General features: G+C 40.0%; 2 protein-coding genes and 1 long non-coding RNA gene across 5 annotated transcripts in view; 1 reads left to right on the top strand and 2 right to left on the bottom strand.

Annotated features, from left to right (window-relative positions):
- atp8b5b (ATPase phospholipid transporting 8B5b) overlaps positions 1–8,394 on the bottom strand; it is a 34,163-nt gene extending 25,769 nt beyond the window's left edge. Inside the window, exons 1-2 of one of the 3 annotated variants that reach the window (XM_023838931.2) lie at positions 8,236–8,394; positions 1,918–1,999 (exon numbers count right to left, since the gene is read on the bottom strand). In XM_023838931.2, the coding sequence (XP_023694699.2) occupies positions 1,918–1,972 (55 nt within the window). In that variant the 5' untranslated portion in view covers positions 1,973–1,999; positions 8,236–8,394. Of the gene's footprint in view, positions 1–11; positions 1,885–1,917; positions 2,000–6,704; positions 6,846–8,235 lie in introns of those variants that run through there. The other 2 variants (XM_023838930.2, XM_023838932.2) reach the window with 2 other exon arrangements.
- Positions 5,883–9,836, top strand: LOC111857781 (uncharacterized). The gene is made up of 4 exons (XR_002841437.2): positions 5,883–5,985; positions 6,619–7,121; positions 8,012–8,091; positions 8,386–9,836. It is a non-coding gene; the product is annotated as an uncharacterized lncRNA (long non-coding RNA).
- The window catches only part of LOC111857778 (protein unc-13 homolog B), a 124,937-nt gene continuing 108,115 nt past the window's right edge, over positions 9,657–26,478 (bottom strand). Inside the window, exons 31-39 of the mRNA XM_023838928.2 lie at positions 19,288–19,376; positions 18,929–19,075; positions 18,568–18,691; positions 17,986–18,042; positions 17,556–17,636; positions 17,105–17,252; positions 16,355–16,447; positions 15,705–15,864; positions 9,657–14,063 (exon numbers count right to left, since the gene is read on the bottom strand). Of these exons, the coding sequence (XP_023694696.2) occupies positions 13,778–14,063; positions 15,705–15,864; positions 16,355–16,447; positions 17,105–17,252; positions 17,556–17,636; positions 17,986–18,042; positions 18,568–18,691; positions 18,929–19,075; positions 19,288–19,376 (1,185 nt within the window). The 3' untranslated portion in view covers positions 9,657–13,777. The remainder of the gene's footprint in view (positions 14,064–15,704; positions 15,865–16,354; positions 16,448–17,104; positions 17,253–17,555; positions 17,637–17,985; positions 18,043–18,567; positions 18,692–18,928; positions 19,076–19,287; positions 19,377–26,478) is intronic.

Genomic DNA, 26,478 nt, shown 5'->3' with positions numbered 1-26,478 from the left:
GTAACACTTACCGCTGAAGAGATGTTGCTGCTTCAGATGTTCAACAAAATACATTGGCTATAAGTTTACCTTTGTTTCGTCAGAGAAGCTAAATATATTGCATCAAATGTGTTTTAATATTTCTGGAAGTGTATTTTACAGCATAATACTTTTTCGTTTTGTTTTCAAATAGCCACAAAACTCAACCAAAAAATAATAGTCCAGTTGGTAGCCTTCTCGTATGTTGGCCTTAACCACGAGATCTGAACATCCTGGTTTGTGAGGAAGCTGACAAAAACCTTCAGCTTGTGTGGCTGTGAAAATGAAACCCGGATGTGTTCAATGTGTGACATCAAAATTGCGAAGTATGTCATGTGACCAAATTATTTATTATTATTCATTGGCCATATATGTTTGCTGGTTTAGTGTCTCCCCTTTAACCTGGAGAATATCATTTAACACACTGCACACAGCATTTTACATACTGTATCTTAATTGAGCAAACTGAACTATGAATTAGGCTAAGGTGCTGAATTAGCTAAAATATAGAATCTGTTGCTGATTTCACCCTTGCATTTTGGATCATGCATGTGGTCTTCAGCGAACTTGAGCTGTACAGCGAGGTTTGTTGAAATGTCTTCCAGCGTAACCTCCCATGAACATTACTCTGGTAACATTACAATGACTACTGTAGAAGATCCACGACTTGAGCAAGAGGTTGAATTGGTAAATCTGTGAATTGGAAATCTGTCTGGTGACTGACTACTAGTGTCTTTAAACATTCTTGCTTAATCCTTGCCGGCAGTCTGTGGCTCTGCGGGTTACATGGTCATGTCGAAATGTCACTGATTCAAAGGCGGTGGCTGCCATAGTATAACTGCTAAGCTCTTGAACAAGACCCTTAACCGTAACTTCTCTCCCACCTAGACGTATACAGCGTGTCTCATAGAAGATCAGGTGGGGATGTTTCAAAGCTAAAGAATTGCTATGTACTGTACATGCAGAATGGCAAATAAAGTACCATTATGAGCTTCAACAACTCTTCTTTTGAGGTACTCTTCAATCTCATTTAATAGGGCTATATTGCACAACATATTATGTAATAATGCAGCATTATGCAATAACTCAACAATGTAACAAATTGAGAGATGATAATTATAACTATGTTAATAATAATAATAAGGTAATGCTGCAATATAAAATTATAATGTAGTCTATAAATTTGTTGCACTTTGTCAAGTTATTACATGATGCGGTGTTATATGATGTGGTGTGTAACAATGCATTATGTAATAACATCGCATTATGTGATGAAAATTTGTTATATTTTGTTTAGTTATTACATAGTGCATTGTTACATGCACTTATTGTACAGAACTCCATTGTCAAATGGTAACCAACATTTGTGCATGATTTATACGGCAGGGTGGGTCAAACCCACACTGAATCGTCTTCATTATGTCCCCTGCCTGGGAGCTATAGTGCATAAAGAAACTTTCCTCCTAGGATCAATAAAGTCAAAATTAATCTTGAACTTAAAACAACAAAGAATGGACTCGGTCAAAATCGTACCCTTATCTGTAGTGGATAGTCATGCATTGGAAAAAATGCACTAGCTAAAAAAAAAGTAATAATTTGTTTTTAAATACCTGTATTGTAAATATTAATGTTACTAGTGCAGTAAATCACCACATCGACATGCTATATTTGATACTTGTGCTGCCAATATGAGATCTTTTTATAAGAAAACTTTGATACCAAACAAATCTACTAACAGCACACAATTCTAATGGGCAATCCTACTGATTTCACATAACACGTCATTAAATACTAAATGTAAAATTCAGTGCACATGACTGAATTAAATTACGGTAAAATAGCTATAGAAAGACATCCTGTTGTGAAAAGTGACATAACATCAGAACAGTTAAGACCTACCTTTCTTTTTATTTTTCCCATAGCATAAAGCAAAGGATGACATCACTGAGCCCATCCTTCATGCCATGCATCCATAATACGTCTGTGTGGGGGGGGAGAGACAACAGACAACAGCATTGCTGTAAATGAGATGACTCCTTAACCACCAACCCAGGCATTTAATATGTGATTTACTGTGTGTCCCAAGATGTAATGGCATAACCACAAAACACCACAACTGAACACACAATGTTTAAGTAGCTTATGATTTATAGCTCAAAAATGCACTGAATGGTAGGCATACAATTCTGAAATATGTTATTGTGTTTGTTTTTATCTGTGCAGTAGGAAGCAAGAGTCTTAATAAACATGTTGTTTTTAAATGGGCATAGATGTAATACTTAAGCCTTAACCACGAAACATCCCATTCGTTTATCCAAAATAAGGACGTGGTAGGCACTAGGGTAACGCCCTAGCTGGGATGCCAGTCCATTGTAGGGCATGCACTGTGGGCATTTTTTTTTCTGAAGTCGCTTACAATTTCAGTTGCACTGTTTTTGGGCTTGTTCTTATTTTGAGGTTGTAGTTTTAAGGATTTTTAAAACATAATTCACATTTTTGTTAGATGACAGATTTATCATTTACAGAAATTAAAAAATTAATGACAGTTATAAGCTACAACAGACCCAGCCCATCATTGATCAAATGATCGACATTAGACAGCTGACAGTATTTTGATTTTTCAAAGTAGCGCTATTTATTCACCAAGAGCAGTTAATATACATCATTTCACATCACTTGATTAAAATTACATTTTTGGTCAGAATTTGATATTTTATGCATGGTTAAATGTTAAAGTTCTTGTTTACCAGATATCACAAATATTTTCTTTGTGATCTTTTTGAGTTCAGTTTCCAATATTTTGTGTAAAATGTGCAACAGAGGTGCTTATTTAGTTTATGGCAAGCCATAAAGGAGTTACTTATTGTCACACTAACAAAAGAAAATGATAAATTGAAACTTTTGAATAATGGCTTCAGTATGTGTCACTGTTGCATGTATGTTACATTTACAAGGAACACACACAATATGGCAAACACAGGACAAACTGTATTCCACGTGGTTGTGTATATCTGGCTTAATTTTAGGCTTGATTTCTCCAACTTACTTTGCAAAGTGGGCTTACTTTGGGCTTGTTTTCAGGGGTGAGGTTGCTTCTTTGTCTGGTCACGCACATATACAAGCACCTCAGGCAGTGATGCCAGCTAGTATTTGGAATGTGGAAACCATGAGACATTGGGGGGACACGCAAAATCCACACCGAGAGTTTCGGCAGGGAACTAACAGCTAAAGCTCGAGGTGCAAGGCCACAGTGCTAGCGACTGAACCATCACGCCAGCCAGAAAGGGAACACTGATTTTCATTTTACATTATTGGCACAAAACTAAGCATCTTAGCTGCTGAAAAATACCAAGGTTTGGAAGTGAAACGTGAGACGTTGCTGGATAAATGAATTTGAGATGGGATCAAATGAAAGGTAGTTGTTTTTAATCTGAGCAAGTAATTAAAGTAATTAAAGCCGGTGTGAAACCTAGCTACTGAAATGGTGCATTTGTGAAAACACGTATGATCAAAATGCAGAGATCGTGCTCCCACTAGTGTTACGCTTGCCTCATGATCTTTATCCAGCACCGTTTGGTGAATTACCTTATCGTAACTGACCACGTAAACCACACACAATGGCAGCCCCTTTACAGAAATTGAGAGCACGGGTGAAGTTCTGTTTACTTAAAGTGTTACACTTTGTTATCTAACATTGTTAACCACCCCCCCCCCCCCCACCATTAATACTGAAGGAAGTAGGGGATGGAGGAAATGTTCCCATTCTTACCCTATCTGTAAAGTTTCAGGAATCATGCTGGGCTTGAAGTACAATGAAAGACAAATTGTAATTATGTAGCATTTGAGGGGTGACACCTTTCTCCTAAACACCATGAATATTACACTGCCTTTAGTTACACAGTGGGGTTATCTAACCAACTTCAAATGAGCAAATGGGTAGTAGCAGTATGCTGGTAGCATAGTCATTAGTGAAATACGAACCACGGCCCTGCAGCCTTCAGAGGTGCTTCCCATCCACCCAATTCCTGTAACCGCTCATCCTGCTAATAATATTAGTTCACCCAGAGCTGTTTCTATGGCTTTGTGAAAGAATCCATTCCACTTGATCGATATGAGAATACACATATGGCATCTAATTCATTAAAAAATTACTGGGGGAGGGTCCCCACCACATTCAAAATGCTTCTGACTCCCCTTAGACGGAGGCATATGTAGGAGAAAAATATGGTCATTTCCAAAAAGGCTTATACCTTCAAATATCAAGATTTTTCATGTTGCAAAGTGAATTTTCAGTTTTTTAAACATAGCTGCTAAATAGGTTTAGATTTTAGATCGTCAGTCCACCTGTTGAGTACATGTGATTATATTCATATAGGCCAGGGTTATACGACAGTAATTATTCTCCTAAGTGTGTGTTTGTTTTAATGTTTGACAGCCCTATTTATAACACAATTTCTTTTTTTACTATCATTTCTCCATCGAGCCTTTTTAAAAGCATTGAACTTCAGCTTGTACTCGCTTGCAAGAAGTATTTTTGAATGCTTGAATAATCTGTATGTGACAATAAAACCATTAAACAAATATTACAATGTGTGTCATTATCGTGAGCATGAGAATTAAAAAACAATGTTATAGTGAAGCACAGTGTTTGCTTTTTATTTGAAGCAATAGCATTATCTTAAACTTTTAGCAGTATTAAAATTGTCATTTGTTGCTGTGATTTGATTATTTTAAATCATTTTTGACTAAATAGGTAGTCAAAATCAGTAACATAAAACTACATAAATGTTTTTGAATCTATCAACTTCATTGCATGTAGACCACAATGAACAATCAACTTATGTGACAAGATATTTATTTTTGCTCAATTTTTTGTTCATTTTGTTATTTTTTCATCATCTAAGTAACTCTTGTCCTTGATTTGATGAAGTACTTTTGTTTATTACAGAAATAAAATTTTATTTATGCTTGTTCAAATATACCTTTTGCCATGTCAGTCAGAACTCCTTGAACAGTAATGAGATACCCTTGGATGAGTCCTTCATTGCACTAATACTGCTAGAATTTAGACCTGAAAGCAGTGGAGAAGTGGACTGGGAGAAGGAAAGAGGAGTGGACCAAAGCTGGGGCTACAGACAGGGAAAGGCAGCTATTTAGGTCAAGGCTAAAGCACCAGAGAGATAGTCAAGCGTGAATGTTATTGCAAAGTTATCGAATAGATCCACAAAACAGCAAAGCTATGCAAAAGCCCACTTAAAAAAAGAGACTGAAATCTATGCAAATTATAGGATGCTTAAATAGATTGACTTTCAGAGGTGCTGCCCTCTAGAGGATGGATGGACTACTAACATGTAAATCTAAAGTCTGAGTGAGTCATTCTCAATTCTCATATTCAAATATATAACCTATTTTTCAACTAATTGTAAAAATATACTTGGGCTGTGCCATGATTTAAAATACTCATCACAAGCTATTTTTTCACAAAAATATATATCAGTAAAAAGATCATTTTAATATGAAACTCCATCTGCATCACATACATGTAATGATGTCTATTTACCACACGTATGACTACACCGAACAGTAAAGCATTAGTCATTCTCTGTATTTATCAGTGTGTGCAGGATTTGCTTGACATGGGTATTTATATTTCAGGAAATTAACAATGAGTCTCACTGGTCAGTACAAAAAACATCTCCGACTCCTAAAACAACAATACATTAGGCACATTTGTATACCTTCAGGGGGAGCAAACAAAGGAAAGGGTGGCTTTGTCATGCGTAATTTGTCATGTGTACAGCTGCTTTGAGAAACTACTACACCAGCAATGTGTGCTAGATTTGCACGAATTCTGAAATGCAGTTTCAGATCACGAGAGCAGCAATTTCATTGGGACCATAAAGATTGTAGCTATCTTGGCAGAAATCTCCCAACTCCACAATGAATGACAGTGGAAACCCATCAGCAGTAAGTAGGCAATTTAAATAATATAATTGAATTAATATACTCATACTGTAATAGGATGGCTGTCTCTTTTTGTGTGGTGTTATTTCTTATTTATCACTTATGCTGTTAAACAGAGAGCTGCTGAACTGTTTTCACTGTTTCTGTAATAGTGACAATAAAGATCTATCTTATCTTATCTTATATATGGTAAAGAAATACCAAAAAGCATGTAGAAATTGAACAGAATGTTTAACAGCAAAAATTAATTCTTCCCTAAGAGTGAAACTGCATTTGCTCCATAGATTACAAGTACTGAGGAACTGCTTCAAAATATCTTGACCATGGAAACTGCCTGTGTTTTATGTTTGTTTGAGAACAGATACAGGAGACAGGTCACGAAAGACTTATTCTGATTGCTCGGAATAATAGTTAATAATTACTATGACCACTGATATGACAAAGATTTAATGATAGAATATACTGTTTTATTTTGTTTTTTTAAAAAACACTAGGAAACATACAACTGGAATTTACAGTTTTAATCTCTCAGAGGACGGCATATGGATGAATTTTCCTATTTACCAGTTTCAGTTTGTCGGTTTCACTTCCCTTTGCTTTGAACAACTCCCGACATTTTCTAAACACTCCTCACAGAGCAATCGACTCCAGTGAGAATATGACCAAAACAAAATCTCCAGTAAGACGACTGCTAAGCATGGAAGAAGCAGAGGGAGCCTTACCAGCCTCCACAAGCCATCCAGCGTCCCCCCAGGTTATGCTAGCAGGCAGGGGAGAGTCCTTCACATTCCCCAGCTGGCCTTTTGTTTCCTCTTACTCTCTTCCTCAAATCCAGACGCATGGACTGGCCTCGGCCAGTGGGTGGGAATCAGAGCTGGAGTTTACTGGCAGCTTTGTCCCAAACGTTCACACGCGAAGATAAACACATATGGCCAACTCTCCCGTCACATCCCCCGAACCTTCCCTTCCCTCCCTGCCCTCCTACGCTGCATTAGCAATCTCGGCTACAACTTCCTTGTTTCTCTAATGTATAACTTTCCTGGAAGCTAAAAAAAGGAAACTGTCGTTTTTTTTTCTCTCTGTCGTGTTTGTTGTAGAAGCCCATCCTACTGGACTCCTTCTCCCAGCACGCACAAGCGGTCAGTTCCTTAGTTCCTTGCCTGCTGCAAAGCCAGATGTTTTCACTCATCTTCCCTGTACCTCAGGCAAAAGCGTAATAGTATACAGACACAGCACACAGAACAGCACCGTTTGATAGCTTTCTAAATTAAGGCTTTTACAGCTTTGGTAAACATTGTTACAGAACACGTAACTATTCTTTTATTATTATTTCCAAAATGGAAAGACTCATAAGAAATTCAGGTGAAGTCTGTGGAATGCAGACTAACAGTTGCTTTAACAGTTCTGTTGATTTTAAATATGCCTGGATACTGGTTTAGTATAGATTTGTAAGTTCTATCTTGCAGTATCCAAAGTCAGTCTCACTAGCAATGCAGTTCAAATGTCACCTGGGGTTTAATACAATATAACACCAACTTCCTCAAATTACATTAAACAGAATATTTACTCAGGGCTTACAAAGATCTACTGAAATGTTCAAATAGGAAGATCAGAAATGATCTTGCCATAGTGAAAACTGAACCCAGAACATTTGTTTTGAGGATATGAAAGAAGTAACAGTAATCTGCAGGGTTAGGTCTGAGTAGTCCAAACTGTCTGATTATAGTGAAACATAGGAAGCTTTGAATGCTTTATTATGCCCCCTAACCAGCGGAAAGTATAGTTTTGATAAAGTAATCACAAGGAGACCTAAGAGCACTAACGCTGGACTTTGCACCTGCATTAATTTTTTATGTTGATCTTATCATTTGTTGTAATGTTCAGTGACATATGTTGTAATTCAAGGTTAAAATCACTCTGTAACCCATGTTAAGCTTCACCGCATGAAAGCAATCTATGCCGATATAAAAAACATTAATGAAGACATGATGCTTTTTATGACACTGATGTAGTGCTAATATATATTTAGCATTCATTATATGGAGTACACAATGACTGCCTCTGTCAAAGGATCAGCATGACCTAACTGGCACGTTTCAATAATACTAGGTGAGTGACCATAATTTTGTGTGACCCAATGACACGCACTGCTTTGGAAACCTGTTATAGAAAAAACATGCTATTAATACTACCAATCTTAAAAACCCTTATTATTAAAAGAATCAAATGCAATTTAATCACCATGAAACAAACCTGGTTAAGATGTCAGGTATGTCTTTTTCCGTATATCGCAGTCATCCAGGAAGTTGGTGCTTAGTAAGGGATGGGGGCTGAGTAGAATCCTGGTAACTTTGAGATCAGTTTCCCACAGCGAGAGCCAACATAAATCTGCTTCTTCTTCAGAGACTCCTGGATTCCCTACCTCAGGAAAATTGGGCTCCCTGCAGCTTCTCTCAGTACGCAGTGTGGCAGAGAAAGGAGAAGGCGTGGGCAGAAGCTGACAGGGTCCTCTGGCGGCAGTACGGTTGGAGAAAGAGACACAGCACGTTTTTGTGAAACTGAACACACAAGTCCGGCAGCCCAGTGCAGAAGTGAACAAATACTGCCATGATCTTTGGACCCAACAGGAGACTGAGCAGGGTGTGTGAAGAGCTGTAAAAGTGCTGATAAAAATACTGGCGGGTCAACCAGAGAACTCGCATCACCATTTGGTAAACCCAGATTATACAGTAAAAGATCACAGTTCACATCACTCATTTCCAGTTATGGAAAACAAATTAATTTATAATGATCAGGTACAACTGCAAGAAATACTGTTTGGAAGCAGATACGTTAGATATTACTTTTATCTACATGCATGCACAACAAACAAACTATTCTTCCAAAGTATTAATTCCACAATGAAAGTGATATATTGCTCAGCATGAATTTAGAACGTGTTGAAGAAAAATATGAAAATGTACCATACTACAAATCCACTGTACTTTACTGAAAAAGAGTTAACAGAATGTGTTCTCCTTCAGCCATTAACGTCTGAGGATCCGGAGGAATCCAATACTCAGGTGTGCACAAAGGGCTCTGTGTTACAGCAGGACTACAGTGGCTCTGTTGTAAAACTGAAATGAGTGCGTTTAATATTACAGCCCTTCCGCATTTTGCGCTAAAACATTGAGTTGTTTTTGTCGACAATCATGCTCTAAAGAATATTCACATGCAGCAAAGCACACATGCCATATTCAAGTTAAAACCTCCACTGTCAAACTTCAAATTAGCCCCACTTCAGAATGGTATTCAGGAAAGTCTTGAAATTCAGATATCTGGCATTTATTCTCTGCCTTGAATGAAACATGAGCTTATAATTTTGGAAAAAGACAAGCTTTGCAAAGATAGTGAGGCTGTAAAGACAGAACTGTCAGATGGAGCTCCGTAAGTATGACATCACCAAGGTTCTTCAAACTGGTTCTCAGCTCTTCTGAAGATGACTAGAAGTCGGACGGTTGTTTTTGGAATTTATATTTGGTTTGTTGCAACTATGGAGTGTTATACCACAGGCTTTTGGAGTCCAACTTTTTACTGTCCACAGATCGGTTTACATCATAAAAAAAACGTCATGGACCCATAAAATGGCCGTGTGTGTGTGGGGGGGGGGGTGGCTGTGACAAATCCATTGACGATTTAAATTGTTTAATTTTTTTAATGCAAATGTGATAGGACATTTAATATGTAGTTAATTTTTGTAAATTAACCAAATCCTCCAGTGTGCCCCAGCCCCGTGGAGTACTGGTCACAGACTGGTACTGGGGGTTGGGAACCACTACCAAAGGTTATCCAAAAAAATAAAAACTAATATATTATCTTTTGAGATTTTTACAGAACTGTATTGTCAAACATGGAGGTCATGTTTCTTTCATGAATATTGTATTGGTCTTTTAAGAAGTAGTCATGTACAAATTCACATATACAGTACTGGTCAAGACATCCAGTAACGCAGAATGATACTCATACTGTATGGCAAATACATCCAGCCTAAGGTACGATCTGAAATGGAAAGTACATCCATAGATCAAACATAAAAACAAACAGTCACTTGTGCATTGTACCTTTAGGAAATTAAATACAGGTATACCCCGCTTTATGAACGTTTGCGTTACACTACTTTACTCTTACGAAAGACCTACTATACATTAGCACCTGTTTTCACTAACCGAAAGAAATCCAGAGGATTTTCACTTTTACGAAAAAAATTAGAAAAAAGCAAAAATAGCGATGTGTTTTTTTCTTTTTTTTCAATCAGCAAGCCAATTATAGATATACAGTCAGGCGCTGCATAATATTTCGGCAAACAACGGACTGCAGGTATAACGGTTGTGAAAATTCCTATTGCCTAGTGACATCGTAGCGCAATACATTATTCACGTGTTTGTGGTGTTTCTGGTGTAAAACCTACCGCACTGCCAGTCATATAAAACTACAGCACATACAATTATGTACAGGATGTATAACGTGATAAATACATAACACAGTAACCGTTGTTATGTACTTATTATAGTTATTTAAGCTATACCATATAGCCTATAGGTGTGTAGTAGGCTATGCCATCTAGATTTGTGTATGTGTACTTTCATGTTCACATAATAACGAAATCACCTAATGACAGATTTCTCAGAACGTAACCCTATCGTTAAACTATGCATGGCTGTGTTGGTTGTGGTAAGTGAAACTACACTGATACGGTAATTATATTTCTACTTTATATAGGCAGCTAGTGTATTTATCATATTATTCCTGCTTTTATTATATGCTGATGTTATTTTAGGTTTTGTGTGTTATTAATTGGTATGATTAGGTAGGTTATTCCTTGGGTCTGGGAACACTCAAATTTTTTCCCCATATTAATTCATGGTAAATGGCTCTTCGCTTTACGTCACTTCGGCTCACAAACCACAGGAACGTTCTACTTTCATGAAGCGGGGGATACCTGTATTTATCATCAAGCATTATTAAAATGAAACCATTTTCAGTATTTAAAATGATAAAATTATTATATTACTTATTTCTCAAAAAATAATTCAAATGAAAAAAAAATCATGATTTTTAAAATAATGTGTGAAGGCAGTCATACCTTATCTCTATATCTATTCGTACTTAATATCAATTTTATTTAGGAAAACTGAAATCTGTATTAAATACTATAAGCATTGTGTTTATTATATCTGCCATTTAAGTTGAATAAAACAAGGATCAGTTATCTTGCAAAAAATAGTTCAGGGGAAAAAGTGTTCATTAAATTGTTTAAATACAAAAATCACTAGTTATGTATATGTTTAATGATCAATACTATTTTCCCCAGTGCTGTTACATAAAAATTCACAACCCAAATCTAGTTACTTTGATTGCTATACTATACATGCCATTATGGTGATAATGGGCAGGAATTCACATATAAAGTATTAACAAAGATAGACAAAAAAGCACTGCTTGGCACAAATTATGCACACAGTATTGCAGATCCCACCTTACCCCCATTCCATCTAGCCACACCTCCATCCGATCTAGCCACCCCCCCCATCACATTTGACCACACCCCTGTCCCATCTAGCAGAAACCACAGAGAGAATGTGGGCATGTGGGATCTAAACGGCCGCCATGCTGGAATGCACATCAGACAGTGGTAATGTGGGTGTGAAAATGCAGTGGAGAAGAACAGATCCTGTTAGCCACACGGTGAGCTTCACAGTGTGCACCCAAATGGGTTTAAGTGAGAGACATGTTATCACAATAGTGTCTTTAGAATATCTTGGGGTCTGATTGAAGAGGGATGGTTCATCAAAAAGAGCCAACAACAAACACTTATACTTTAACAACACAAATGTGACAGAAATAAAAAATAACAACAAAGTTTCCAAGCGGCTAAAGCAACAGCCAGAGAATCATGTATTTCAAAGAGAAAGTGCATGTTGAGAATATGTCACTACTATTGCGGTTTGATGTACATTTCTCTCCATTCTAGTAGTCTTTTTACTAGTTTTTTATGATCAACATAGCATAAAAGCACAATATTACTGTGTGATTGTTATACAGAGATTTAAAAATTGGCATCTTGTGTATTCACCACTTTAAGGCCTCTGAGTAGGACAGGATAAAAACTCACTGGAAATGAAGATTAAAAAAAAAATTGTGAATGTGTGGGTGGGATTGTTCCACGCACTGATATGGACGTGACTCTGAATGGCTGGTACATGCATCCATATAAGAAAACCAAAGCGATCAAACTCTCAGGTCAAATTGAAAGCCTGATTACCGAAGAAGTCTGGTTTCTTTCCATCTAAACAGTTAATTCTCATGCTAAGTCAAATAATTGAGTTAGTAATGTTTAACAAATCTGATTTAAACATAAATTCCCCTCTATATCCCACTGAAATGTGATGTTTTAGAGCCAGAAATGTATGCATCATGATGAAATTCACAGCCACAGAAATAAAGATTCAATGCTGTCTCAATACCCAGAAACCAAAACGTTTAGCAACAATTTTCCAGTGTATGACATTAAAAGCTAATCCCACTAAATAAATAGATTAATAAATAATAATGAACATTCACAGCTAGTCCAAACTTCGCTTGACACATATTCATAAAAATATGTTGGACCTATTCAGTCCCTGCATGATTGCATGGGAATCATTCTCACAAATACATACATGAGAAGACAATTTTTTGCCACAATACATTTAAGATAAAGCACATATGAATACAGAGTGCTGTGCATGGGGACTCTATGAAGGCAGCAGGTACGAACTGAAACAGGCCTCGATTACAGCTTTATTCTCCAGGCTGCTCGGTGAGATCGTGTGGGCGTCTTGAGAAATCAGAGACCGGCATGACCAAATACTACACATAGCCAGAACCTCAGCAAAGGCACTCAGTTTAGGCTTAACGCATCTCTGATTGACCAGAACCAGCAGCTGTCTGAGCACGGGAGGCTCTGGGACACATACCAAGAATCGGCAGTGCGACAATAAGTGCTGGCTTTTACTGGTCCAAAAACTAAACAAAAAAAAAGAGAAACGTCAAACACTTGAGACCATACAGGCATGACTGAAGCAACATGCTTTGCCATGTGTCACCTGCCAAATGATCAAACTTAAATTTGTTCATATCATTCTACGGTTTTCCCAACGTCTATGAAACATAAGCAGATATAAATTCTTTCAGTGTGAAACGTGTGGCTATGCGTGCATATCTGACTTCCAGATATAATGATAAATTAAACAGTCTCAGTGTTACCAGGAGCACAGTCAATACTGTTTAACACCCTGTGGCACAATCAAACATCCAAATTCACACATGTAGGTAAAGGTAAGGCATCCATGACGGGAACATATTGCACGTGGTTAACATAGGGAGTGAGGAGATGGCAGATTGGCAGCTGGACCAGAGGGCAGATGGCATTCAGGACTCTAGAAGGTCTACAGTAACAGGACTGTGTGTGTATGTGTGACACAGCTTCAGATGAAACGGGAAGTTTGAGCAAGCAGGGTAGGCAGGTATGGCTGGAAGTTAGACCAGAAAAGACCTTCCTCTTTTCCTGCTTATGACTGTAGCCGAAAGGGTTGTTTTTATTCAATTCTTTTGTGACAGTTTAAAGGAGCAGAATACTTTAGTGGTTAAAATAGTTAATCTCTTCCCAGTTACCAGTATGTCGCAAACCTTTGGTGTTACGGACCAATGACCTGCAAATTGTTCATGATTGGCACCTGTCAGAGCCCCCACCACCCCGCCCCTTCCAGCCCCCTGTTCATCTGCCTTCCTCAGCTGAGCGTGTCTCAGACTTGAGCTTGACAAACTCCTTGGCCACCTCGTCACCAGCGCGCTGGGACAGAATGCGCAGGATGGTCTGGCCCGTGTCATCGAGGTGTACCCTGCAGCCGAGGGGACACCAGCAGGCACAGCTGCCCCGCTCGACCACGTCACGCAGCTGGAGCACGGAGATTCCCAGCACGCGGTCCGCCCGGCCGAAGCAGTAATCCTTCACGCACACCTGCAGTTCATAGCACTGGGGCCCATCCTCATTCCCCAGGATGCTGCAATAAGCAATCAGAGAATCGATTGCTCAACCAATCAATTAATATCTTAGCCCAACCAAATCATTTACCAGTTGGCAAACAAAATGACATTAGCAAATCACTGATAGTTACTTCATAGTACTGTACTGGCTACCTGCATTGATTGTTGTAGGCTATTCAGTTATTTATAGACAAGTGAGTGCAATACATATACTTATTACACGGCTCTCTGGAATGCTTGATTCTGATTGGTCAGTTGAGACATTTGCAGGTTCGTTCTTTTCAAATAATAAAAGAACCCTTATTATCCCTTACATATACATATACATATAGCAACCCGATCTCACGAATTTTCGTGCAGCCATCACGACATAAAATCTATTTAAACGTGCTGTGATCACGTTTTCGGCTTTTTTTACGTGCTGGGGCAACGTTTCCCCTCCCTATGTGTTTTAATGGGCAGTGCCTAACACCGCCACTATGAGCGCTAACTGGTGACTAAGGGACGGGACAGTCATGCATCCCCAAAATCACATTTTGTTTTTTGTGATCTGATAACGCTTTCGATAACGTGTGACGCGACCTTGCAAAACAGCGCTTGGATTTTACTTCTGTTGCATGAATGAGTTAGTGTATGGAGGGAAATCCCGGACATTATTCAAATGCAATTGCAAATTTTGCATTACCGTTTGCTTTTTCGCTTTCGCGAACGAACACTGACTGCCACATTTCAAATGAAAAAGCAAAGTCCATTTGCAATTGCATTTCCCATGTCTTACAAGGAACATCCTGGACATTTTTCAAAAGGAATTGCGAATGCAAAATTTGCAATTGCATTTGAATAATGTCCGGGATTTCCCTTCATACACTAACTCATTCATGCAACAGAAGTAAAATCCAAGCGCTGTTCCGAAAACGTGATCACGGCACGTTTAAATAGATTTTATGTCATGATGGCTGCACGAAAATTCGTGAGATCGGGTTGCATATACATATACATTATATGGACAAAAGTATTGGGAGATCTTTACACCTACAGGAACTTTTATGACATCCCATTCTAAATCCAGAGGCATCAATATTGAGTTGGTCCCCCCTCGGCAACTATAACAGTTGCCACTCTTCTGGGAAGGGTTCCACACAATTCATGGTTGCAGGGGGTCCAGAGCCTATCCATACCATTCACTCACACTTGTATACCTACAGGCAATTTGGTAACTCCAATTAACCTCAGCACGTTTTTGGACTGCAGGGGGGAACCAGAGTACCTGGAGGAAACCCCACGATAACTCGGGGAGAACATGCAAACTCCACACACATGGAATCATGGCAGAGACTCAAACCCAGGTCCCAGAGGTGTGAGGCAACAGTGCTAACCACTGCACCACCGTGCTGTAAAGATGCATTCACAGAAAATGAATACTTATGATACTTATTTATGTTACAGTAGCAGCTACTAAATTTTGCTGTACAATGATTTTGCAGACTGGTCAGAGACACTACAGATATTTCTTGGCAGAATCTCTTTAGGAAAGATTGTGGAGGTAAAATGAAAAATAGAATGTGGGGATAGTGCAGATGTATAACTATAGAAGACAGGCAGGCTTTGGGTTAACAGAGCTTATAAGAATACCACAAAAAATGAATGCATGTACTCACAAGTGGAAAGTCTCATTGAACTTTGGTGCCCAGCTGTTGTTCTTAGACTTGGTGGTGAACTTGCGTTTTTTGTCACTGAGGTGGGGCCCGATCATAGTAACCTCGACAAACGGCCGGAACATTCCTGACGTCTGCCACTTTAGGTCATTTGCTGCAACAACTGTAGACAATGAACAGTTTCAGTATTCTGTAACTGTGCAAATATCCCTCACTCTGGGAGAGTTTCTGTCAGAGTCTGGTGTCATATTCTGTAAAATCAACTAATACGTGAAATAAGACATCTTGACATTTCTGTGCATCTTTACGATATTCTGGGAAAAGTTAAGTCACCTGCACCCATTTTCCCAGAATACTGCTTCTGTTTATTCCCCAGACTCCAATACCAGAAAACCACAAGACAAGACCTTTATCGCACCCTCTGGAATCCTCCTATTTATATAACTCTCTTTCTTCCCTCACACAGAACCAGCTGCTGTCTGTTCTCATTTATATCCACCCTTTTTGTGGAGCTGTTGCCCCAAAGCTCCTTCCTCTTACTTAATCCTTGCTAATTAAAGCACTTCCTTGTCACCGATGAGTGAAAGACACTTTCAGTTTCCAAATGTAGCTCAGGCCCTGAAGCCCAGGCTTCTGCTTGGTTCTGAGCTCACCTTTCACTGTGACCTTGTGCTCCCCGGTGCCAGGATGCGTGAAGAGATCCACCTGTATGGACACCTCCCCCACAGCCTTGTCCACACCTGAGCCTTTGCAAACACAAAGATGCAGGACAAGAATTCACTGTCTACACTATTTTGGGCACAGTGTTTTCCAACATCATTCCACCTTGGGTCCTGTATTGAAGATCAACTACTTTGACATTCATGCACATACAGGAAACCTTTTATGAAAATATTTGCAAGTGCATGAGCGGCTTATAACCATACTTCACGTAAAACCATATGTATCACAGTAAAATACAAATTGCAGTACACTGATCTAGGAAACGTGTGACATCACAGGATTATCACTGATCGTGACTGGCTGTGGAATCCAGCAGAATAGGGGCTCTCACTAACATGAAGCTCCCCACCTACCCTTGTTTGGCAGAACTTTTTCATTTGCAGTAAATCTTATACCCTTCCCGTTATGCACTGGCGGAAGATGCAAAAGCAGCAGGAAAAGACAGAGAAAGACGAAGATGAAACAGAGGACAAAGTAACAGGGGGACAAGGGAGATTATCTACAGAGCTTCTACCACTCAGACACAGTACAGTGTTGGATATCCATGGACGAGATTCTGAGTGCAATAAAGACCTTTGTTAAAGGTTTCCTCTAGGAGGAGTAATCCCGTGACAAAGTAGGATAAAATTCAGAAGCATTTTCTGATGTATAAGCAAGACAAAGACGAGTGATTTTGGTACCCTGATTGTGCTGCGTGGTAACAAATGTCCGGATGAGAGCGTCTGTGGTCTGGGTGTATAGCGAGAGAGCGTAGCGCAGGGATGACAGTTCTGGGCTCTTCTCCAAGAAGGCCTTTTTCAGGCCATTTCCTCCAGCATGGAAATATTGCTGCAGCGTCAAAAACAGATGAATGGATAAGGAGTGGATTACCACAATTTTCAGGTACCACCTACATTAAACAGTCATAAGAAAATGAATCTAGCTACTCCTGCTTCGTACTTCACATGCTTTACTTATACATCCTTGATATACAGTTTATGTGCCTTTGCATGTTACTACAGACCATACCAAGCTATCTTTGCTAAATGATTCGAAATAAAACAAACCATACTAATAATAAAGCTGCCTGCCCTTATAATAATACAGTATCGTAGGACTTGTCACCCCTAGACTTTCCTCTAAATGTCTCACCTTTATTGTGTCCAGGGCCGTGTCCATGACTGCACACTGCTTAGGTGTGAGGCTTTTTGCCTCTCCTGATACCATGTGATCCTGAACACCAATCAGAAAAGGGCGTCAACAGGGTGGGGTGACTATCTTCCTGCTCAGACTACGAGGCAGACCGTTAGTCCCACATTCTACGATGTCCACAAAGACGCCATAATCCTGGAATTTTTTTTGCAGCATTTTGTATTAAGCCAATTTAAACCCAGCGAATCGTATCATCATTACAAATATAGCAAGTCAATGCAGCACTGAGTTTTGCAGACCAGCCATCTTTTCAAGATTAGTTGACATTTAAGCATTGATGTGTTGTGTCATCTTAAACAATACTAAGCTCCACTGGTAGCAGGATACCTCCAGCCGTATGAAGGGGGAGCGATGGCATATGTGACGATACCTTGAGCTTGGAGAGCTGGCCCAGCTCCTTGGCGGCAGAAAGAAGCATCTGGGCTCCCTGTAAACCCAAGTGAGACACAAGAGGACAGGCTTGTAGGAGAGGGGTAAACAAGACGGTATCGCACACAACCTGTCACAATACAAAACAGGCTGCATCCATTCATACGTCTGGTCAGTCAGTTAAATAATTTCCCCTCAGTTGTGAACCTTTTAATCTGAATGATTGACTTTTGGCGTGCATTTGAATATTTCAGCTACTCGTACATGATCGGTCTTCAGGGAGTTCAGTAATTTCTTACAGTATGATATCTATGCTGCAATATGAAGGAAATTATTGTTATATTATTGACAACAGCAACCCAACTGGACTAATTACACCAGTAAAGTGTGTTGGAGCTCAATACAGCATACATATGACACACCCACAAACTGGCCTAACATCCACAGAACATTATTTTTCTATATGTATATTTAACCACTAGAGGGCGCCCACTGATAAGAAAAGCTATACAGCTCTTACTACAAAATTAACAAAATCCACCAGACATCTCCAGTATAGGTGCAAGGGGAATGAAGGACTTACTGTGGTGTCACTGCCCTGGGGCAGGACGATGGTCTTCTCCAGGCTGTTCATCACAATCCTCCATAGATCCTTCAGTACACGCTTCAGAACAGTTTTTTCACACACTGTTGCAAAGAGCATCAGGCTGGACACACAGAAAAAGTTAGCACTCATCTCAGATACATAGGCAAAATAAAGAAACATTAAAAGCCTGCTTCTAATAAATGCTAGAGAATAAAACAAGTGGGTAAAAAAGGTTAACATGACAAAAATTTACAGATAACAATTGTGAAAAACTGGTAGAAAATATATGTATTAATTATGATAGCAAAACAATACCAAAACCTCTAAGATGGACATCTAATTCCAAATCACAACTCACTTTCCATCTAGGAAGTCCATGAGAGGTCGTAATACATTATCAGAGTCAGCCTCAACGGTGTTGCGGCTGTTGGAGTTGACAGGACCTTTGATCTGATACAAGAGGTCAGCCATCTGCCTCAGGCAGTCATCAATTCTGCTCTGGAAACTGGGATCAAAGGACAACACATGGTTTACCCTCCAGAGCAGAGTCACACAAAGAGTGCACAGTTTCACACTCATTACTATACTACTTCTAAATTAGAGAGCAAAAATATAATTAGAATAATTTGGATATTATACAACCAGTTTAAGCGTGTGTCTGTTTTTTAATCACATTAAAGAAGATACATCAGTAAGACTGCAAACAGAAATTCTTACCTGTTTCCAAACATCGCACTCAGCTCATCCAGCACATTATTTAACTTCACCTGCAGCTCATTCAGGAGGTCACTGGCCTCAGGGTCCATCTGTTGCCAGGCAGAAGACATAGAAAATGTGCTGGTAAGAGAGGCGCTCACTGGCACAGAGCCATATTACACTAAATCACATTTCCTTGTTGGTGTAATGCATTCAATGACCTTGGATACAGACCAACAGGACTAAAACTCCCCTTGGATACAGACCAACAGGACTAAAACTCCCCTTGGATACAGACCAACAGGACTAAAATTCCCCTTGGATACAGACCAACAGGACTAAAATTCCCCTTGGATACAGACCAACAGGACTAAAATTCCCCTTGGATACAGACCAACAGTACTAAAACTCCCCTTGGATACAGACCAACAGGACTAAAACTCCCCTTGGATACAGACCAACAGGACTAAAACTCCCCTTGGATACAGACCAACAGGACTAAAATTCCCCTTGGATACAGACCAACAGGACTAAAATTCCCCTTGGATACAGACCAACAGGACTAAAATTCCCCTTGGATACAGACCAACAGTACTAAAACTCCCCTTGGATACAGACCAACAGGACTAAAACTCCCCTTGGAAACAGACCAACAGGACTAAAATTCCCCTTGGATACAGACCAACAGGACTAAAACTCCCCTTGGATACAGACCAACAGGACTAAAATTCCCCTTCGATATAGACAAACAGAACTAAAACTCCTCTATGATATAAACCAACAGAACTAAAACTCCCCTTGGATACAGAGCAGCAGCAGGTCACCCCTGGAGGCTGAAAACAGACACAGCAGACGCTGCATATCCTAGTAGTGGAGCCAGCAGGTCTAATATGATTTCAGGTGGATTTTGGTGATCAAAACTGCTCTGCTTTATTTAACAACAGACATCATGTTATAGGTAGTGTACAATCTATAAAAGGCCCACGTGAATTTTTATGAGGGAATTACCATATGAATCAGTATCTGCCCCTTTATCAGTCACTTGATCAAGCACAATGTTCAGTAATAAAATGATGAAAGCGGTCTTTGCACTCCATCTGCAAAGGTGTGCATGGATTCTAAGCACCAGTTAGTGTAACAGTCCTCTTTGATCTCCAGCCCTCATGTTTTTGATGATACCTTCCCCTCATAGCACAATTTTCACCGCTACACGCAGGTGGGAAGCATGAGACAATTACTCTGAGGGGAAGGATACTGGAACACCAGCGTTCTTATGTATACCCATAATCTTTGTGCCTATTACTAAATACAAGATGTCCGGGAAATTATTTAGATTTCATTTAAAATTATATTGCAAGAAAAACATGCTGTATTGATGTTTTGGTATTTTTCCACATAAAAAATTACCCATATATATATATATATATATATACATACACACACACACACACACACACACAATGCTCAAAAATTAAAGGAACACTCTTTAATCAGAGTATAGCATCAAGTCAAACTTCTGGGATATGGACGTGGTCAGTTAAGTAGCAGAGGGGGTTGTTAATGAGTTTCAGCTGCTTTTGTGTTAATGAAATTAACAACAGGTGCACTAGAGGGGCAACAATGAGACGACCCCCAAAACAGGAATGGTTTAACAGGTGGAGGCCACTGATATTTTCCCTCCTCATCTTTTCTAACAGTTTTTTCACTAGTTTTGCATTTGGCTACAGTCAGTGTCACTACTGGTATCATGAGGTGATACCTGGACCCTACAGAGGTTGCACAGGTAGTCTGACTCCTCCAGGATGGCGCATCAATACATGCCAATTGCCAGAAGGTTTGCTGTGTCTCCCAGCACAGTCTCAAGGGCATGGAGGTGATTCCAGGAGACAGGCAGTTACTCTAGGAGAGCTGGACAGGGCTGTAGAAGGTCCTTAACCCATCAGCAGGACCAGTATCTGCTCCTTTGTACAAGGAGGAACAGGAGGAGCACTGCCAGAGCCCTACAAAATGACCTCCAGCAGGCCAGTGGTGCGAATATCTCTGACCAAACAATCAGAAGCAGACTTGATGAGGGTGGCTAGAGGGCCCGACGTCCTCAAGTGAGCCCTGTGCTCACTGCGCGGCACTGTGGACCTCGATTGGCATTTGCTGTAGAATACCAGAACTGGCAGATCCGCCACTGGCACCCTGTGCTTTTCACAGATGAGAGCAGGTTCACGCTGAGCACATGTGACAGATGTGAAAGGGTCTGAGAAGTCGTGGAGAACATTATGCTGCCTGTAACATTGTTCAGCATGACCGGTTTGGTGGGGGGTCAGTGATGGTCAGGGGAGGCATATCCATGGAGGGACACACAGACCCCTACAGGCTAGACAGCAGCACCATTAGGTATCGGGATGAAATCCTTGGACCCATTGTCAGACCCTACGCTGGTGCAGTGGGTCCTGGGTTCCTCCTGGTGCACGACAATGCCCAGCCTCATGTGGCGAGAGTATGCAGGCAGTTCCTGTAGGATGAAGGAACTAATAACATTGACTGGCCCCCATGCTCGCCTGACCTAAATCCAACAGAACACCTCTGGGACCTTCTGTTTCAGTCCATCCGACGGCGCCAGGTTGCACCTCAGACTGTCCAGGAGCTCAGTGATGCCCTGGTCCAGATCTGGGAGGAGATCCCCCAGGACACCATCCATCATCTCATTAGGAGCAGCCCTGACATTGTCAGGCATGCATACAAGCACGTGGGGGGCATACAAACTACGGAGTACGATTTTGAGTTGCTGCAATGAAATTTCGGCAAAATGGACTAGCCTGCCGCATCATTTTTTCACTTTGATTTTTGGGATGTCTTTGAATTCAGCCCTTTGTAGGTTGATAATTTTCATTTCCATCAAACAATGTGGCATCCTTTCATTCCTAACACATTACCTAGTCCATATCAGTATAGATATCCAGCATGATTTTTTTCCCATTGAGATCTGATGTGTTTTCAAAGTGTTCCTTTAATTTTTTGGAGCAGTGTATATATATAGGACCATGAGGACCATTGCATCTGACCTATTGGGATTTATTAATACCAGAAAGCAAACTGAAGGTTTTCTCTGAATAACACACTCAAACACTAATAGAGGACCTTTAGAATGCACAGAATAGGGCAAACAGAACACACATTCATACAGTCGTACCCATACAGGAAAGAGCCCGGGAGGGCAAATTAAAAATTGAGTTAACTGAATATTTCATGCCAACATTATCTACAAAAATTCCAGGTAACTTGTTAGATTTCTAGTTTTATATGCCGAAGTGAAAAGATATTTTATAAACTAGCCAAACAGAATAAGAACTAGGAAAGATCAGAGGGATAACAATGTTTTGCTGGCAGTGACGTGTGCAGACCTTTGAGGGAAAGGGGCTCGAACAGGGGGAAATTGCCAACTGATACTTCTTACAGGAAGGATGGGCCCCCTCAGTAATTTTTTGTGCACGTGCTTGTTCCCCCTTCCCCCGTCTAATCCTTACTCCTCCCACACCTCACAACCTCTACAATTTCTAGAATTACTGGGTGGATCAACTAAAAATATGACAACCACCGGTGTTTGTTTTACACAAATGCTCTGACTCTTAGTTGTCACACATAACTCTGAAATTACTTCTATTCATTGATTGCATATTCCACTTACATTTGCACAAACTTTCCCCACCAATTAGGAGGTTAACTATTTTGTGCCTACAGGAAACACAGCTGCAAAGCCAGAAGCAGGCATGCAGTTTGCAAATACTAAGGGATTTACAATAGCAAATGTATTCACTCATATCTTTGTAAAAATGCACGTCTCCCATTTCAACTTGGTCTTATTCTGCTAGACCTGCCACTTGACCAAACAAAGTTTCAACCACTTCTAATTCCTAATACTCTGAATGATGATAACTAATACAACATACCTCTCCATCATTGAATTCAGGTGTTTCATTCAGACCCATTGCCACAGGTTTATAACATCAAGAACGTTGCCATGCAGTCAGGTTTACAAACACTTCTGCAAGACTGGGTCCTTCTGAACAGTTCAGTGAATTCAAGTGTGACACTCTCCTAGGATGCCACCTTTGCAAAAGCTCTTCCCTGCCAGATATTCCACTGTCAAGCTGTAAGTGGTATTATTGCAAAGTGGGAGCATTTAGGAACGACAGAAACTCAACCACGAAGTGTCAAACCACGTGAAGTAATAAAGCGGAGTCGCCAAGTGCTGAGTGTGTAAAAGCCGCCAACGTTCGGTTGACTCGGTAACTGCAGAGCTTTGGGCAAAAATTCCCACAGACACATTCCAAAATCTTGTGGAAAGTAATGGCGGCAAACTCACCATAATGGGGGACCAACTCCATATTGATGCCTATGGATTTAGAATGGAGTGTCATTAAAGTTCCTGTAGGTGTAATGGTCAGGTCCCATATCTTTATTATAATACATAATGTCTCCCACTGCAAACTAACTCTCCTGTACCTTTTAATGGGAAGAAACTAAGCTTTGTGGTAATTTAGCTATTATTTACTTATTTGTGTACCAGATGAGACATTATGAACTAGCATTTTTTTACTGAGTAGGACTATACAGCTTTACAAGACAATATACTGCTGCACAAAGACACACACGAGAGCCAGAACATCATTGTAGCAGGAATCATCTATAGTTCCCTCTGCTGTCAGTATTTTCACTCTCATCATGTCCCCTAAGTACTGATATTGGGGGGGATGCGTCCCCCCATCTCCAGTGTGGGAGAGAAGTTCCAGTAAGCCTGGGGAGAGATGCATGATGGGATTGTTGTCAATGTCTTAGGCAAGAAGAATGTGTGTGTGTGTGTGTGTGTGTGTGAGCGGGTTTACCTATCCTTATGGGGACATAATGTCCCCATAACGTGATAAATATCCGTTTTTTCTTCCTTATGGGGACCGGTTTCCTGGTCCCCATAAGGGAAAACTCTATTTTATAAAAATCGGTGACTGCTATGAAAAAACTAAAAATGCAAAAACTCTTGTATTTTGTTATGTTACTTATAGTTAAAGTTGGGGCAGGGTGGGGGTTAAGGTTGTCATAGTTAGCGTTAGCATTTCTCCCATTGAAATGAATGAGCGGTCCCCATAAGGATATGTATACCCTACAAGTATGTGCGTGTGTGTGTGTGTGTGTGTGTGTGCAGTCAGGAACATCTGATGGGAACAGGCTTATGTTCTTATGTGTTTGCTACATTTATCTGTGTTAAAAATCATGTGACCTAATGAGTGCTAATGAAATGTGTTATAATGAATTAAGCAAATGGACGAAATTTATGAGATAAGGGTAATTTGATTTACTTAATTTCATGGTATTGATTAACACAAGGATATGTAAGGGGCTAGCGGGGGTGGGATGGGCTAGCGGGGGTAGGATGGGCTAGCGGGGGTAGGATGGACTAGCGGGGGTAGGATGGGCTAGCAGGGGTAGGATGGACGAGATGGCGACTGGCTGTCTGGCCGCGGGTCTAAAGGAATGTAGAGGTGCACAAGGTCATCACCTCTATGGTCATCATGCACTCTGCTCGTGGACAGGAGCCATAGGTCATATAGAGCTAACAGTGTAACAATATGAAACATTTATCAGGATTGAATTATCCTATCCAGAAGGTCAAGCAGCATATCTGAGTCACCCTTCTCTCTGCTGTCACTAAGCGCTGTTGGTACTTTCCCCATACAATATGGCGGCATGGGGTGAAGAACATCTGCGAAATACATTTTGAGTTACTGTGACAAAAATATGAAGTGTCTGAAACTGCCTGTTTATGAGTAATCACTATGCAGTGCTGCTACAGTTTTGGGGTGATGTCACAAAATTTGTACACTATCAGTTGGACGCCCATACAATGGATCTGCAAAGTTTGAAAAAGATCCATAAATTACTTTCAGAGGTACTGTGTTCACAAGAGCAAGCTGCCCTTTCCTTCCTTTGCTGCCACACAGCACTACTGCTTCATCTACTGGGCAATTGTCTCAAAATTACACCGGGTTGAGATCTTCATCCATATGATGTTTTTGTCAAACAGTAATAAGACCTCTCACATTGACATCACATTCACAAAATCAAATGTCATCTGCTTTCACCCTTCCCATCAAGCACTGCTTTGATGTTGGAGTAATCTGTCTCAAAATATAATCACTTCTAGTTGGTCACCCATAAAATGTTTCTGCAAAGATTGAAAAAGATCTGTCATCATGGTAAAGGGATCAAGTGGCTGAAACTGCCATTATCTTTACTATCACTGTGCAACACTGGTTCAATTTCAATGCAGTCTGTCTCAACGTTTGACAGGGCGCCCCACAGACAATGTGTCGGCAAAGTTTGAAAAATACATCTTGAGTTATCACACTAATGAGAAAGTGTCTATGGTGAAGGCGGAATGTTACACTGACTTCCAACTTTAGGGACCGCTAAAAAAAATTAGCTTAAAAAGTTAAATGTGAACCATTCGGTAATAGGTTTACAATGTAACCAGCAAAGGTGATTTGGTTTGCTGATGTTAGAAACTGAGAGTATGAGTGACAAGGAGTAAGAAAACGATTTTAAAAGGATGTTATATACTATACTATAGTAACTACTCATCCCCTTCATGATTAAATAGCATTTCTATAGCATGGCTATAACTGTGCTGTAGTAATAACGATACACAGAAAACTAAATCAATATGGAATGTTGGACTCCGCACAAACACACCATGATACTGAGATACCATCTTTGGATTAATAATACAGAAAATAAAATGACAATGAAAAAGCCTAACAAGGTAGCTTGGGGTATATACCAGACATACAGCAGATAAATACAGGAAATAGTTTAGATTCTTTGAACAGCTCCAGTGCCACAATAACATCACAGAAAAAAAAGGGCAGACATAGTAACCACTCCAGCAACTACTGCCTACATGAATGCATGGTCTGAACCGCATTTATCACACAGTAATACTGTATCGATAATTATGGCAGTTTTTAATCCCATTCTGGATGTGTGTGGAGTTCTCTCCTTAATGTGAAATAAGCCATAAAACACACGCTTCCACGGGGGCGGAGCCTGGCAGGCACACATTAGAGAATGAACATAAACAGGTCAATGCAGTGAGAGAAAACCAATCTATTAAATGACTTAGACTGGGTAGTAGTACACAAACCAACCGTATTTCAGCTGAGACGT

Source organism: Paramormyrops kingsleyae, chromosome 7 (genome assembly GCF_048594095.1).
Source record: "Paramormyrops kingsleyae isolate MSU_618 chromosome 7, PKINGS_0.4, whole genome shotgun sequence".
In the NCBI taxonomy this organism is placed as follows: Eukaryota; Metazoa; Chordata; class Actinopteri; order Osteoglossiformes; family Mormyridae; genus Paramormyrops; species Paramormyrops kingsleyae.
This window is presented reverse-complemented; position numbering and strand designations above follow the sequence as displayed.